At 40.6% G+C, this 15,138-nt stretch overlaps 1 protein-coding gene across 2 annotated transcripts; it reads left to right on the forward strand.

Annotated features, from left to right (window-relative positions):
• Positions 1-2,647: 2,647 nt before the first annotated feature.
• Positions 2,648-14,138, forward strand: LOC142182652 (uncharacterized). Of its 2 annotated transcripts, none has more exons than XR_012711517.1 (2): positions 2,648-3,019; positions 6,382-8,725. XR_012711517.1 is itself a non-coding variant. In XM_075256996.1 (2 exons), exon 2 carries the CDS (start codon positions 9,202-9,204, stop codon positions 10,300-10,302), a length of 1,101 nt encoding a protein of 366 aa, XP_075113097.1. In that variant the 5' UTR covers positions 2,649-3,019; positions 9,133-9,201; the 3' UTR covers positions 10,303-14,138. The 2 variants fall into 2 exon arrangements, 1 of the variants encoding a protein (XP_075113097.1); XM_075256996.1 differs by lacking the exon at positions 6,382-8,725 and adding an exon at positions 9,133-14,138 and having other exon boundaries at positions 2,649-3,019.
• The last annotated feature ends 1,000 nt before the right edge of the window (positions 14,139-15,138 follow it).

Consider the following 15,138-nt stretch of genomic DNA (forward strand, 5'->3'; position numbering starts at 1 on the left):
AGTACCAGTTTGGATCAAATTGCCAGGATTAGACTTTAAATATTGGAGTCTAAAAGGGTTAAGTAAGATAGAGAGTCTAATTGGTAAACCTGTAATGGTTGACCAAAACACAGAAAAGAGGATTGGGTTGAACTTTGCTAGACTGTTAGTGGAGGTTGAAATGGATGCTAAACTACCTGATGTGGTGATGTTTAGGAATGAGAAGGGTAAGCTAATAGAGCAAAGAGTTAACTATGACTGGAAGCCAACTTTTTGTACCCATTGCTTAAAGTATGGGCATGAAGAAGTAGTATGCATGCTTAAGAAGAAAGCTCCAAAGAATTATCAGAATACCAATGAACAGACAACAGACATTCAGGTGGAGAAGCAAGGTCAAATGCAAAGTGAGAAAATCCATGAAGCTCAGAAAACAAATCCAAATGCCATAAGGATTACTACAGGAAAAGGAGCTCTAGGGAAAACACAGCAATATATAGCTAAGGAACAGGGGTAATAAAGGACAGAAATATAGAACAAGGTTGACAAACACCTAATAAATATGGAAAGACAATGGTAAGACAGAAGGAACAAGTGGAGAAATCCAATTCGTTCCAGATTCTGAATAAACAGGAGGGCCTCACTCTGTCCAAGGAGGGGGGAGAAGGAAGCAGTATGGGTGGCCTAATTATCCCTCGCAATGGGGATGGTTAGTCTACTAAGTTGGAACACTAGGGGGCATAATACTCCTAATAAGCAAAAGGATATTAAGCTCCTTTGCAATGAGTAAAGAGTAGGTTTAATAGGCCTACTGGAAATAAAAATTAAAAAAGAAAGGATGGAGCAGGTAATAGAGAAGATGTTTGTTGGATGGAAGTTTGTAACAAATCTTGACTGTCATTACAATGGGAGAATCTGGATCACCTGGAGGCCAGATTACTACCAGATAATACCTAGGCAAAGGACTGCTCAACTAGTAACTTGTGAAGTCCTGTATGTTCCTCTTCAACTATCATTTGAGGTAACCTATGTGTATGCTTTTAATACAAAAGAGGAGAGGAAGTGATTGTGGGAAGATTTAGTCACTCACTGTAGAGGATGTAGTAAACCATAGATGATAATAAGCGATTTTAATTCAGTTCTGAATGCAGAGGATAGAATAGGAGGAAATGAAGTGACATGGGCTGAAGTGATGGATTTCTATAATTGTGTAGTGGAGTGTGGATTGATGGAACTACCTACACAAGGAAATATATATACTTGGAGTGATAAACATGAAAAACATAGAATATTCTCAAAAATTGATTGGATCTTTATTAATGAGCAGTGGTTTGATACCATACCAGAATGCAATGCAAGATTTTTGACAGAAGAAATTAGTGATCATTGTCTTGCAAAGGTGACTTTTACAGAGGAAAGACAGAGGAGTAGGAGATCCTTTCAATTTTGTAATGTGTGGACACAACATCCACAATTCATGAGTATACGTCAAAGAGGGTTGGAACTACAATGTGGAAGGATGCAAAATGTTTACAGTGGTTAAAAGATTGAAGATGTTAAAGAGGGGATTGAAAACTCTAAACACACAGGCTTTTCATAACATAGTGACTGAAGCAAATGAGGATATGAACATACTGAAACATATCCAAGTTCAGCTGCAGAGATGTCCTACTAATGTGGAATATCAACAAGTTGAAATTCGTGCTTACCAAAAGTTCAGCCAGTCATCTTACCTAGCTGAAGCGTGTGAGCACGTGATTTTTTCCCTATATGAATTATTCCCATAAAATACAAGAAAAATAATTTATTTATTTTTGCAATTTTATAGGATTTTTGTAGAATTTTACTAATTATGTGCATTCTTGTGCATATTTAATTTTCATTACAAATAAAAAAATATACCAAAAATACCATGCATTGAATTTAGATTTGATTTTTACATTTTTTTTGAATTAATTAGTAATTACTTTTTTTTTTTATAAAAAATGAAAATCACAAAAATAGTTCATTTTACATTTTTCTTCCTTTTAATGTTTAGATTATTGATTTCTCTCTTTTAATTTAGGATTGAGTAACCTTTATAATTTTTATAGTTAGACAATTAGCTTAACTTTACAATTTGGATTAATTTAGGAATTTAATTTAAGAATTTCTATTAATAAAAAAGGGGTCTATTCTTAAAAATTTGAAATTGGGCCAAGTTGAAATTCTGAAGCCCAATTCTTTCACTCCAAATCACCTTAGCCCAATACCTCTCCTTTCTACTTAAACCCATACACGACCCGCCCCAACCAAACCCGACCCACTCCAAGTATAACACACAAAAAACGAGATCCAGAACTCTAATCTCTAACACCCCATCAGCGCACAGTGTTCTTCTTCTCCAAGAAGACACTCGAACCAAGCCTCAAATCTAGTCCAAATTCGGGCGAGTGAATCCCAAATCCTTAACACACGCGTTCCACCTTCTCTCCCCATCACCATTTCTAACGGTTTCTGACACCGAAGATTCTCCTTCCTTTCACTCGCTCGATTTTGAGATAAGGCACGCGATTGGAAGGTCCTAGAGACGAATCGTTGGATGAGTGTGAAGCACTGGATTGATTTCGTTCAATCCAAGCCCCACATTCATCAGGGGTTTGTTTTTATAAGGATCAGATCCGATTTTGAAGAGGGAGGGATTTTTTGGTAAAGGGACTGGAAAAAAAAGTTTTCTTTAGAGAAAATTTCGGAGAGGATTGAGAGAGATTTCGGAAAAAAATTAAAACTAGTGTTCAAAGTCTTCTTCTTCCTTTCCGTTGTTCTTTTTCTTTTTTCATATCAGAACAAAAAATATATTATGAAGGTTCCATAATTTCACTTGATGTCAGTTTTATTTCGCATTTCGAAATAATATAGTTTCTTCATTTCGATTCAAGATTTTTGGGTAAAAATGGAAGTTATTTGAGAAGTTCGAGTCTGTTGCTGCTCGAGGGTTGATTTTCAGCTGCTGTTTGTTTTTGGTCGATTTCAGTTCTGGGGCAAGTTTAGTCTTCAATTTCAGGTTCCTCCTGATTTCTTTTGTTGTCTTCCTGACTCATTCTTTGATGTTCAATTCAAAAATATGATGAAAGCTTGGGTTTGATCGGTTTATAAGCTATTCAAATCTCTGTTTGCTTTAGATGAAAGTGTTGGTTTATTAGATTCACAAATAGAACTTCAAATTGACTTAATAACTGTTGATAGTGATGTAAAGTTGCCATTTTATCACTTATAGTGTCGTGAACATCTCACTTGCCTGACCATGTTTAATATGGAGTGAATTCTAAAATTGTTCTTTTACAATTTGAGACAAGTCTGTCTGGTTTCATGTACTAATTTTCTTCTTTGCTGACTGATAATTGCACTTGAGAATTCTCTGTTCTCAACCTAAATTTGTTGGCATCCTCAGTCGAGGTTCTGATTAGTTTGTTTCCAATTCTTTTGCTTTATCTTGATGTGATTAAAATATGATAAAGGTAAGATTAACATGGGTCTAGAGTTATGAATTCTGTTAATCTATTTAGAGATAGATAATGGGAGTTAAGGCCAGTAGAAGCAGGTTGTTACAAGTTTGAGCAACAATGAGTTTATATGAATTTTCCTTCCTTAAATATGTTATGTGTTGTTGGTCAACCACATTGTTTCTGCTCGATTCCTTTCCTAAAGTTGCTTCTGCTCGTGTCATTCCTTTCTCGGCAGCATGGACAAAGACTTCAATGCGAATGTTTTAAATGTTTGACATGCCAAAGGCTCACGTTTGTCATTTGTCTTAGTGTTATATCTGTATCATCACACTTCATTTTATTTGGAATGTGGTGGTTCTATTTGACTGATTCTGATTCTTGAAAGTTAAAGTGCTCGAAGTTTTTTGTCTGTGAAGACATTTGGAAGTGAATCATATAATTAGGAGTGGAGATTTGTTTGTGAAGGGAATGTCAATTCCAGCTTTTGCTCTATGAACGTTTTGTGAATTGATAGAAATCGTTCTCCTTGATCATTATACTCCCAAAAAGTCCACCGACATGTACTGTTATGCAAAAGTTTTTTTAAATCCAAAAATGATCCTAAAACAGGCTGCCAGTAGCCTAGTAAGTAGTTGAACTTGCTAGTAAGCCCATTAGTACTGGGAAAATCAATGACACTTGTTAGCAGCGGCAATTAACTAGTCTCTTTTCTTGTTTCCATGGTTTTTGGAGTTTAGAACTTTGACGAAGTTGGATCCTGTTTTGCTTTTCCTCTTTTATTTTCTGGATAAGAGCGAATATGTTGATGTCTCCGCTACAAGTAACTTACTGTTGCTTATATGTCCTTTTCTTGTGACCACGTTCTTTTCATTATACTTGTAAATTTGGACATTACAGTATCCTTTTAACATTATTTAGCTAGACTTTTGGGTCAATGATACAGTCGTATGGTGTTGGCAGAGTTGCGTTACAAGTTTGACAATAAAGTGCTATGAAATGGAGTTCAACATCTTGTTTTGAGTTTAATAGGCCGTTGAATTATTAGGTCCATATAGTCCAAGGTGTGCCATCAAATTTAATCATACATGGCCCTCGTATTAATTTCATAACTTAGATATAAAAATGGCAAATGCTCGTAGTCGCTTTAGGCCCATTTAATATATCATTATGATTACGGACAAATTCCCGTGACATAATTATGATTCTAAAAAACAAAACCGGAGTATGCGTTCGCGCAACTTCGGCCAAACCTTTCTTAATATTAATAAAGCATTATTAATTGTGGACACGTTCGCGTGACATGATTTTTGATGTGCCAAACAAATGGGTACACGTGCGCGTGACCTATTTCAAGATAATTTCTTAATTAAAAGAGGCGAATGTACATAGGTTCTAAAAATGAGTAATTAGATAATTTAATCAAGCCAAGTAAGATCAAAGTGACCGTGCTAGAACCACAGAACTCGGGAATGCCTAACACCTTCTCCCGGGTTAATAGAAATCCTTACCTGGATTTCTGTGTTCGCAGACTGTAAATAGAGTCAACTTTCCTCGATTCGGGATTTAAAACCGGTGACTTGGGACACCATAAAATTATCCCAAGTGGCGACTCTGATTTTTTACTAAAACGATCCCGTTTTGATTGTCACTTTAAATTGGAAAAAATTCCCTTATACCCTTTACGGGGTGTAGGTAAAAAGGAGGTGTGACAGCTCTGGCGACTCCGCTGGGGATCGAACCCAGAATCTCTGGTTCAGGGTTCAAGAATTTGAGCTGTTAATAATTCTTAATTGGCTTCATTTATTGTTAATATTACTGTATTCTGTGAATCTTTTGTGCTAAATGTTATTTGTTTACTGCTTTATTATTGTTTGAATTGTATATAAATATTTTCTTACGCCACCCCTCTAAGTCTTCTGAAAATGGTGCAAACGTTCGCGTAACCCGCTTTTTCTGTAGAAATTATACCAAATAGAACGAGGCTGGGCAAGCGACAAGGCCGGGTAGACTTCAGTGCTCCCGGTACGTCACCCCTCTTCGGCCCCAGTTGTCCGCTCGGGTACCCAAGTCTAGACCAAAACCCTATGAGTTAAACCTAGAAAAACACAGCTTCATGACGGATCCCTAATAGGAACGTTTGTTTGCATCATGTGCATTTTACTTAGGGGACTCAACACAGGGGTTAGGTCCGTCTAGGACAGGTGTGCCCGAAATAACAGACTATCCTGATGCATTCTATGTGCCATGTGAACATTTATTTGTTTTGGCTTGCATGCTGACCGGCTAGGGAAAATAAAGCAAAAAGAAAAATCAAGAGTGATGTAGGAAAGGAAATAAAGCCCGGTTATAAAGAAAACCCCGGTATTTGAAAAACGTCCCGAATCTCTGCCAAAATTTTTCAGAAAAGAAAGTTATTTCAAAAGAGTCAAACACTGTGTTCTTCCAAATGTGTCAAAACTGACCAAACTACGCAGGTCTGATTCTCATCGGATGTGGGATACGTAGGCAACCTACATAAGGTTCGGCCTTATTTTTGAAAAAAAAAGAAAGAAAAACAAGAAAAAGAAAGTCGGTGGTCAAGTGAATGCAGTCTGGATTTTTGATCAAAATAAGCTGATCCAGCTTCGCCAATGTCTTAAATCGTTCTTGCTGAGATAGCTTCAGAGTATTTTAGAGTTGTCGAAAGTCTATTTTCGTAAAAGAATGGACAAGTTTGTGAAGGGTCATAAAATAACCTTCCCGACCTCAAATTCATGTGAAATTGGGAAGGGGCCGCATTTGCAAAAACAATCACTTGGCTAAAATTGGCATATAGGGGAAGAAATCATGGTCCTTTGATTTGTTTTTTTTTCTTTTCTTCTTCAAAAACCTATTTACAAAAGGGTCCACTCGAGTCAACCCTAGCCTTAACCTTCCACAGGAACAAAATGAATACCATCCAGGATCCGCCAGAAGTGGTCAGGGAACATGCTCAGTTGCACTTGCGTATGTGGTGGAATGATCTAGATGAAGATGGTTAGAAATGGGTGAAAAAACAATTGGGTGCTCTTATAAACAATTTTGAGATCAAACCACGGGAAGAATTGATCAAGGCTTTGGTAACTTTCTGGGATCATGTCCACAATGTCTTTCATTTCTCGGATTTTGAGATCACCCCTACTTTGGAGGAGATAGCCGGGTACATTAAATTCGGACAGGATTTGAGGAAGCAACAACTTATATTTCCAAGGGTTCCATCGGTGCACAAGTTCTTTGACCTCCTGAATATCAGTAAACAGACGAATAAAGAACGTGTGAGCAATGGGTGTTGTGCTTTCCATTTCTTATACTTCAGGTTCGGGCACTCTGCTGGTTTTGAAACAATGTAAAGGGTCTGAGCAACAAACAAGACAAGGGCCTTCGGCAAATTCATCGCCAGTTCACATTTATTGTGGCATTCTTGATGATCATGGTTTTTCCAAATGAAAAAGGGACGGTGGATATTCTATGGCTAGAATTGCACAAATCCTCACTACCAAGGAAGATCATACGCTTGCCCCGTTGGTGTTGGCGGATATTTATCGAGCATTAACTTTATGCGAAGTAGGGGCTCAATTGTTTGAAGTTTGCAGCATCCTTCTGCAAATGTGGTTGATCGAGAACCTTCACCATCATCCCAGATTCAAGAGTTCTGGTTCGAGCCCGAATAACTTCATCACTAGTTACGAGGATAGGGTAAACGATTACAACACACCAGAAGGTTTTGAAGCATAGGTCTCTCACTTGAAGGTTCTTGACGAAAGTCAGGTTGAGTGGACTATAGGATGGCTCCCGAGGACAGAAGTCATCTATATGACTGCTACCAAAGGCTACCTGAGGTTAATGAGCGTAAGGAGTATTCGGCCATATGCACCACAGAGGGTCTTGAGGCAATTGGGAAGGTATCAGATTGTGCCCGAAGATGAAGATCTAAGCACTCAGGTCATAGAGTTACATCCAGAAGCTGCATTGCTTGAGGCTGTAGTTCAGCAGGATTGGAATAACTACCAGTATCTAAAAAATGGCACCCAGGTACCAGACATTGCCAAGGGGGAAGTAGATCCAAATTATGCTGCTTGGTTTGAGAAAATGTCTTATGTAAATAATGAGCCAGAGCCCGAGAGGCCCTCAAAAAGGCCTCATGTTCAAGCCTTTGATGATAAAATTCTGGAAAGGTTAGCCTAGGGGGAGAAGGAAAAGGAATATAAGGCCACCATCCATGATCTACGAGAAGAGTTGAGAAATGTTACCTTAAACAATGATTTACATGCACAAGCTCAGGTTTACATGCACAAGCTCAGGTGAGAGAAGAAGATTGGTGCGAGAAAATGAAGCTCTCATAGCTCAGGTTTGACAGTTCAAAATTGAAGCCGAGAACCCAGGCCGAAGCAGGAAAGATGAAAGGCTCATTTTTAACCTTACTCAAAAGGTACGTGACTATGAAGATGACCTGCAGAAAGCTGAGTCTGAACTAGCAAAAGCACAGGCAAGGTTGGCTAAAAGCGCTGAAAGGCGTGCAACTTTCGTTCAATAGATGAAAGAAAGATATGAAAGAGGGGTCACAGGTTGGGAAAAGGCAATTGGCAACCTCGAAGGTGAAATGGCTAAACAAGCCAAAAATTTTAAGGCTGAAAGAGAACATTGTTATGCCTTAATGGCACGGTTGGAAGAGGACTTGCGGCACTTGCAAGAACAAAACCATGCTGCCACTCAGGTTTTAGAAGCTAGATCCCGTCAGACTGGCTGTCTGTTGCAAGAGAAGGGCATTATGAGAGAGAGAGTTCGAATTATTGCTGACTACATTACCATGAAGTGCAGTGCATGTGAGGACATGACTAGGTCCATGTTTTTCGCCACTGTAATGATCTTCGTCCGTCAGATAATGGAGGAATTCTATCGGCTCCAAGATGACATGGCAAGTAGGCCCGCTGCAAGACTGGTTGGTGTTCCTAGGGAAGGGTTGGAAACATTAATGTATTCATGATTTTTCATTTGAGTCTATATCTACTTTTCCGTTAGAGTCTGTCAGTTGTTTGGAGTCTGTATTTTCCTTTTGCTGGAGTCTGTTAGTTGTTTTTGGGTCCGTAATTTCTTTTGTTAAAGTGTGATAGCTTATTTTAAAGTCTGTATCTCGTTCTTTCATCAGAGTCTGTTAGTTTCTTTCGAGTCTGTTAGTTTCGAGTCTTTGTAATAGCGTTATATATATATATATATATATATATATGAAAATTTGAAAATTCCAAAAATGTTTTATTATTTTTATCTCCAAGAACTACGCTTGGTCTGATTCATGCGGGGTCATGATACGTAGGCAATCTCCATAGGATTCGACCGTAACCAAATGAAAAAGAGAGAAAGAAAATAAGAGGAAAAACAAGAGAGTAAAGAAAAGAAAAAGAGCGGAAAAACAAGAAAGAAAAGAGAGAAAATAAGAAATCAAGAGAGAATAAAAACAAAGAGAGAACAGAGGCAAGAGTGGAAGGAAGGAAAATAAAAGAAAAGAAAGTAAGAAAAGGCCGGGATGACGCATACAACCGATCAGATACATAATAGAGACGGTTAACTGCTTAGGTGCATTCATGCCCAATGTGCGGTTACCAATCTGTTAAAGCCTAATCGCTAACAAGGTTGTTGTTTGATGTGTTGAGTTCAGACAGGTGGTTAGTTGATTGGCATTCTGGCAACTCACTCATACAACACTCGATAAAAAGACAGGCTGAATATGGCCAACCAAGAACCGGAGACAAGTATTGTTGACCCGTCAAAAGAGGTGGAAGAACAAGATGTTAATGCAATGAAGGAAGAGATGTATAAGTTAAAGCAGCAGATGGCTGAAATGTACCAAGCCTGGGCAAAAGGGCATCCACCACCGGTTTATCCCGCCAACCCTACTTATATCCCACCATCGGCCCAACCTCCAGAGCCTCCTACTGTGAACTCATCTCCAGCCTTTCCTCTCTACCAACAATACTATGGTGCCACTTCCCATACTTCTCAAGCTCCACCACCCAAACAAGTCCCATACCCTTCCCCACCAATTACGCCTGTTTTTGTGGCACCTCCACCTGCTACATTACACCGATCTTCCAGTGAACCTCTGTTCCAAACTCACGACAACCAGTACTATCCCGCTGAACCCACCTTCAAAGTTCCAGAACCATATTCTTATACCCCTCATCTTGATCTCCCGGCAGAGACCGAGAAGCCACCCAAAAATCCTGAGCATGAAGAGATGATCAGAAAGGTCAAAAGCTTAGAACAATCTTTCCGAGATATGAGAGGGTTGGGAGGTCAAGTAAGTGTGGTCTATAAGGATTTATGTCTGTTCCCAGATGTTCAGTTACCAGCAGGGTTCAAAATGCCCAAGTTTGATCTGTACGACGGGCATGGTGACCCAGTAGCACACTTAAGAGGATTTTGTAGTAAGATGAGAGAAGTAGGTGGAAGAGATGAATTACTGATGGCATATTTCAGCCAAAGTCTGAGTGGATCGACATTAGAATGGTATACCAGACAAGATCACAGCAGGTGGTATACATGGGACGATTTGGCCCAAGCCTTTGCCTGCTATTTTCAGTACAACCTCGAAATTATCCCAGACCGTCTGTCATTGACAAATATTGAGAAGAATCCCGGTGAGAGATTCAGGGAATATGGATTCCATTGGAGAGAGCAAGCAGCGAGGGTTGACCCTCCGATGAAAGAAAGTGAGATGGTTGATTATTTCTTGCAGGCTTTAGAACCCACTTATTTTGGTCACTTGGTGTCAGCAGTGGGCAAGTCCTTTAATGATGTTGTAAAAATGGGAGGCATGGTTGAGTAGGGACTCAAGTTCAACAAGATCATGATTTATTCAGCAATCAAAGCAACCACCCAGGCCATTCAAAATGGTACTGGAGGTGTACTCAGGAAGAAGAAGAAAGTGGATGTTGCTACAATTGAGTCGGGAGCTTGGGTTGGATCCAGGAACCTTCCACTCTACTACAACCCGTCGCGACCCTATCACCAAACTAACCCCCACAGTCCATATAGTCCACCACAACACTACTACCCACCGCTAGATCCCCATTTTTCCGTCCATCATGCACAAACCTATACCCAACCTCCTGCTCACGCACAATGGCGTGCGCCGGCTCCACAAAGTCCATACCTAGCTCCACAAAATGCCCATCCACCCCCGAGAGCCTACAGAAATCCCCCTAGAATAGGTTTCCGGCCAAATCAAGCCTTTAAGAATGAGAGGTTGCAGAAACAGAAGACCTTCACTCATTTGGGAGAATCATATGCTAGTCTATTCCATCGACTGAGACAGTTGGGTATGTTGAATCCGATCGAGGCTAAACTGTCGAATCCCCCTCCCAAAAATCTTGACCGCTCGGTGAGTTGCGAGTATTGTTCAGGGACCCCGGGTCACAACATAGAGAAATGCTGGAAGTTGAAAACAGTTATTCAAAGCTCATTGATACTAATCAGATTAAGGTCCAAACCTCGGAGGCACCCAACATCGACCAGAACCCGTTGCCGGCCCATCATGAGACTAATATGATTGAGATGGTGCTTAAAGGAGGGGAGCCTAAGAAGCCTTCGTAAACCGTCATGATGATTTGGGCTAGTGAAGCCAAGCCGTTTGAAAAGTTAACAAGTGAGAAGTCTGTGATCAAGTTGAACGGGTCAAATAAGGAACCATCTGTGTAGGTCAAGAAGGGGTCCTCAAGTGACGTTGTAGGAAAACATGAAAGAGAAAAAGTGGTTGTGCCAGGAGTGAAAAACAAGCTTGTGGTAATTGTGAAGAGCACCCGCACAGATCCTGTCATTATCAAACCGGTAACTCAATTACCGATAGTCAACAGCAAGGCAGCCCTATGGAATTATGAACGAGTAACAATGACTACAAGGGGAAAGAGGTTAAAGAAGAAGTGTGTGAGACCCATGGTTTGACTCGATCGGAGAGATGCTTCGCCCCCAAGGAGTTTAGAAAAGCTAAGACCTCGAAAGATAACCTAGTGTTGGTGAAGGAAACGGTGGCTGAGGAAGAAGCAGAAGAATTTCTGAGAAAGATGAAAGTACAGGACTATTCCATTGTTGAGTAGTTAAGGAAGACACCAGCTCAGATCTCGCTCTTGTCATTATTGATCCATTCAGACGAACACCGTCGGGCTTTGATGAAGATCTTGAACGAAGCCCACGTTCCTGACAAAATCTCAGTAAACTACTTGGAAAAGATAACTAACAAGATATTCGAGGTAAACAAAGTCACTTTTTCTGATGATGAGTTGCCCATGGAGGGTACCGAGCACAATAGAGCCCTCTATCTGACGGTGAAATGTGAAGATTCCGTGGTTACTCGGGTACTGGTTGACAACGGTTCCAGTGCAAATATTTGCCCTCTTTCTACTCTGAACAAGTTGAAGGTGGATGGTGAAAGAATTCACAAAAACAGTATCTGCGTTCGGGGATTCGACGGGGGAGGGAAAGATTCGGTCGGGGATATAGTGCTCGAGCTTATAATAGGGCCAGTTGAATTTACTATGGAATTCTAGGTGCTCGATGTGGCTGTTTCTTACAATCTATTGTTAGGTGGACCCTGGATTCATGCTGCCAAAGCGGTCCCGTCCACTCTGCATCAAATGGTTAAGTTTGAATGCGATAAACAAGAAATTGTTGTGCATGGCGAAGACAATTTGTGTGTTCCCAGTGATGCCATTGTTCCATTCATAGAGTTTGAAGACGACAAGGGGTCGTGGGTTTATCAAGTTTTTGACACGGTATTGGTAGAGAAAATTCCTGAAGGGAAGTGTGTGTAGACTCCAAGGGTAGCTGCTGCATCAGTCATGGTAGCCGTTGAAATGTTGAAATATGGTTTTGTACCGGGCAAAGGTTTGGGCGCATCTCTGCAAGGTATCGTACAACCTGTTTTTCTTCCTAAAAACTTGGATACATTTGGTCTGAGGTTCAAGCCCATAGTCGCAGACATGAGAAGAGCTAGAAAAATGAAACAGAGAGCATGGGCCCTTCCAAAGCCAGTCCCGCATCTTTCCCGATCATTTGTGAGGCCTGGTACCAGAAAGCGCCCAGTGACATTGGTTCCCAGTTCGGTGGTTGATGTGGATGGAGATTTGATGGAAAGGTTCGAGAGGATATTCGCCAATGTGAACGTGTTGGAAGCTGGAGAGGGTTCTAGCAAGGCGCATGTGCAATTTGTTGGGCCCGGTGCAAAGATTAACAATTGGGAAGCTACTCTTCACCCCACCAGAAGGGATTTTTAGTAGTTTGCTTTGATTTTGTTTCAGTTTATTTGGATTATTCCAGGGTTGTAATTCAGATTCTATGTTCTGTTCGTTTGGATGTATAAACCCCGTTATCTTTAATTTCAATGAAATGCAGTTTCTCTTTTCCTCTCTTCCTGATAGTTTTATTTTCCTTTCTTCCTTGTATAGTTCTTTTTATGGTGGCTCCAATGATATGACATGCATGCGGAATCTCCGGCCCAGTCTTAAAAGCCAATCTAATTCGAAAATAGTAATTCAAGAAATAGAATGTGATGTTGAATCAGAATATGACAAGGATGAAGCCTTTGAAGAGATTAGTAAAGAATTAATTCATTTTGAAGAAAAACTCAAGCCTAACCTGAGTGATAGAGAAGCAGTCAGTTTAGGGGACCAAGATAATGTCCGAGAAACTAAAATAAGTATCCATCTTGAACCACAACTTAGAGAGGAGATAATTAAAACACTGTTCGAGTATAAAGATGTTTTTGCATGGTCCTATGACGATATACCAGGTCTAAGCACTGGCTTGGTGGTTTACAAATTGCCCACTGATCCGGTATTCCTCCCTGTCAAGCAGAAGCTGAGGAAATTTAAAACTGATATGAGTGTGAAAATCAGGGAAGAGGTCACCAAACAGTTTGAGGCCAAGGTCATTCGGGTCACTCAGTATCCCACTTGATTAGCCAATGTAGTGCCTGTGCCGAAGAAGGATGGCAAGACCAGCGTGTGTGTTAATTATCGAGACCTCAACAGGGCGAGTCCCAAGGATAATTTCTCACTGCCGAACATCCATATATTGATCGATAATTGTGCCAAACATGAGGTTGGTTCTTTTGTGGATTGTTATGTGGGCTACCACCAGATCTTAATAGATGAGGAGAATGCGGAAAAGACAGCATTCATCATGCCATGGGGAACGTACTGCTATCGGGTCATGCCATTTGGTTTGAAAAATGCTGGGGCAACCTACATGAGGGCAATGATGAACATATTCCACGACATGATACACGTGGAGATCGAGGTTTATGTGGATGATGTGATTGTAAAGTCTAGAAAGCAGTCTGACCATGTCAGAGATCTAAGAAAGTTCTTCCAAAGGCTTCGCAGGTACAATCTCAAGCTCAATCCTGCAAAATGCGTGTTCGGTGTTCCGTCTGGAAAGTTGTTGGGATTCATAGTCAGCCACCGAGGTATTGAATTAGGCCCGTCAAAGATCAAAGCTATCCAGGAATTGCCACCCCCAAAGAACAAGACTGAGGTGATGAGCCTGTTGGGAAGATTGAATTACATCAGCAGGTTTATTGCTCAGCTCATGATAAATTATGAGCCTATCTTCAAATTGTTAAAGAAATATGTTGCAGTCGAGTGGACAAATGAATTTCAGGAAGCATTTGATAAGATAAAGGGATACTTGTCGAACTCACCTGTGTTGGTCCTGCCAGAACCAGGGAGACCTTTAATTCTATATTTGACAGTCTTGGACAATTCATTTGGATGTGTCTTGGGACAACATGACATCACTGGCAGGAAGGAGCAGGCCATATATTATCTCAGCAAGAAGTTCACATCTTACGAGGTTAAGTACACTCAGCTTGAAAGGACGTGTTGCGCCCTAACTTGGGTAGCCTAGAAGTTGAAACATTATTTGTCCTCTTATACTACTTACCTCATCTCTCGCTTGGATCCGTTGAAGTATATCTTCCAGAAGCCTATGCCCATGGAAAGGCTCGCAAAGTGTCAAATCTTACTCACAAAATTTGACATTATCTATGTGACTAGGACCTCAATGAAAGCACAAGCATTGGCCGACCATTTGGCTGAGAATCCTGTGGATGAAGAATACGAACCTTTGAAGACTAACTTCCCTGATGAAGAGGTAATGCGCATTGATGAGTTGGAACAGATTGAAAGGCCAGGATGGAAGCTTTTCTTTGATGGTGTTTCTAACATGAGGGGCGTTGGAATAGAAGCAATACTTTTCTAAAATAGGGCATCATTACCCTGTTACGGCACAGCTTCGATTTTATTGTACTAACAACATGGCGGAACACGAGGCATGCATTTTGGGTTTGAGGATGGTTGTGGACATGGGTGTCCCGGAAGTCTTGGTATTGGGTGACTCGGACCTTCTGGTACACCAGATTCAGGGAGAATGGGATACACGGGATTTAAAACTCATACCATATCGGCAATGCTTGCATGATCTTTGCCAACGGTTTCAATCAATAGAGTTCAGGCATATTCTGAGGATCCGCAATGAGGTCGCCGATGCGTTGGCTACTCTGGCGTCAATGTTACATCATCCAGATAAGGCTTATGTAGACCCGTTGCATATTCAAGTTCGCGATCGGCATGCTTATTGTAACATGGTGGAAGAAGAACTCGATGGC

The sequence above is a fragment of the Nicotiana tabacum genome, chromosome 7 (assembly GCF_000715075.1).
Source record: "Nicotiana tabacum cultivar K326 chromosome 7, ASM71507v2, whole genome shotgun sequence".
NCBI classification, from domain to species: Eukaryota; Viridiplantae; Streptophyta; class Magnoliopsida; order Solanales; family Solanaceae; genus Nicotiana; species Nicotiana tabacum.

Bases quoted from the DNA above. Each gene is read 5' to 3' on its own strand.
- LOC142182652 (XM_075256996.1), top strand. From the start codon at position 9,202: ATGGCCAACCAAGAACCGGAGACAAGTATTGTTGACCCGTCAAAAGAG.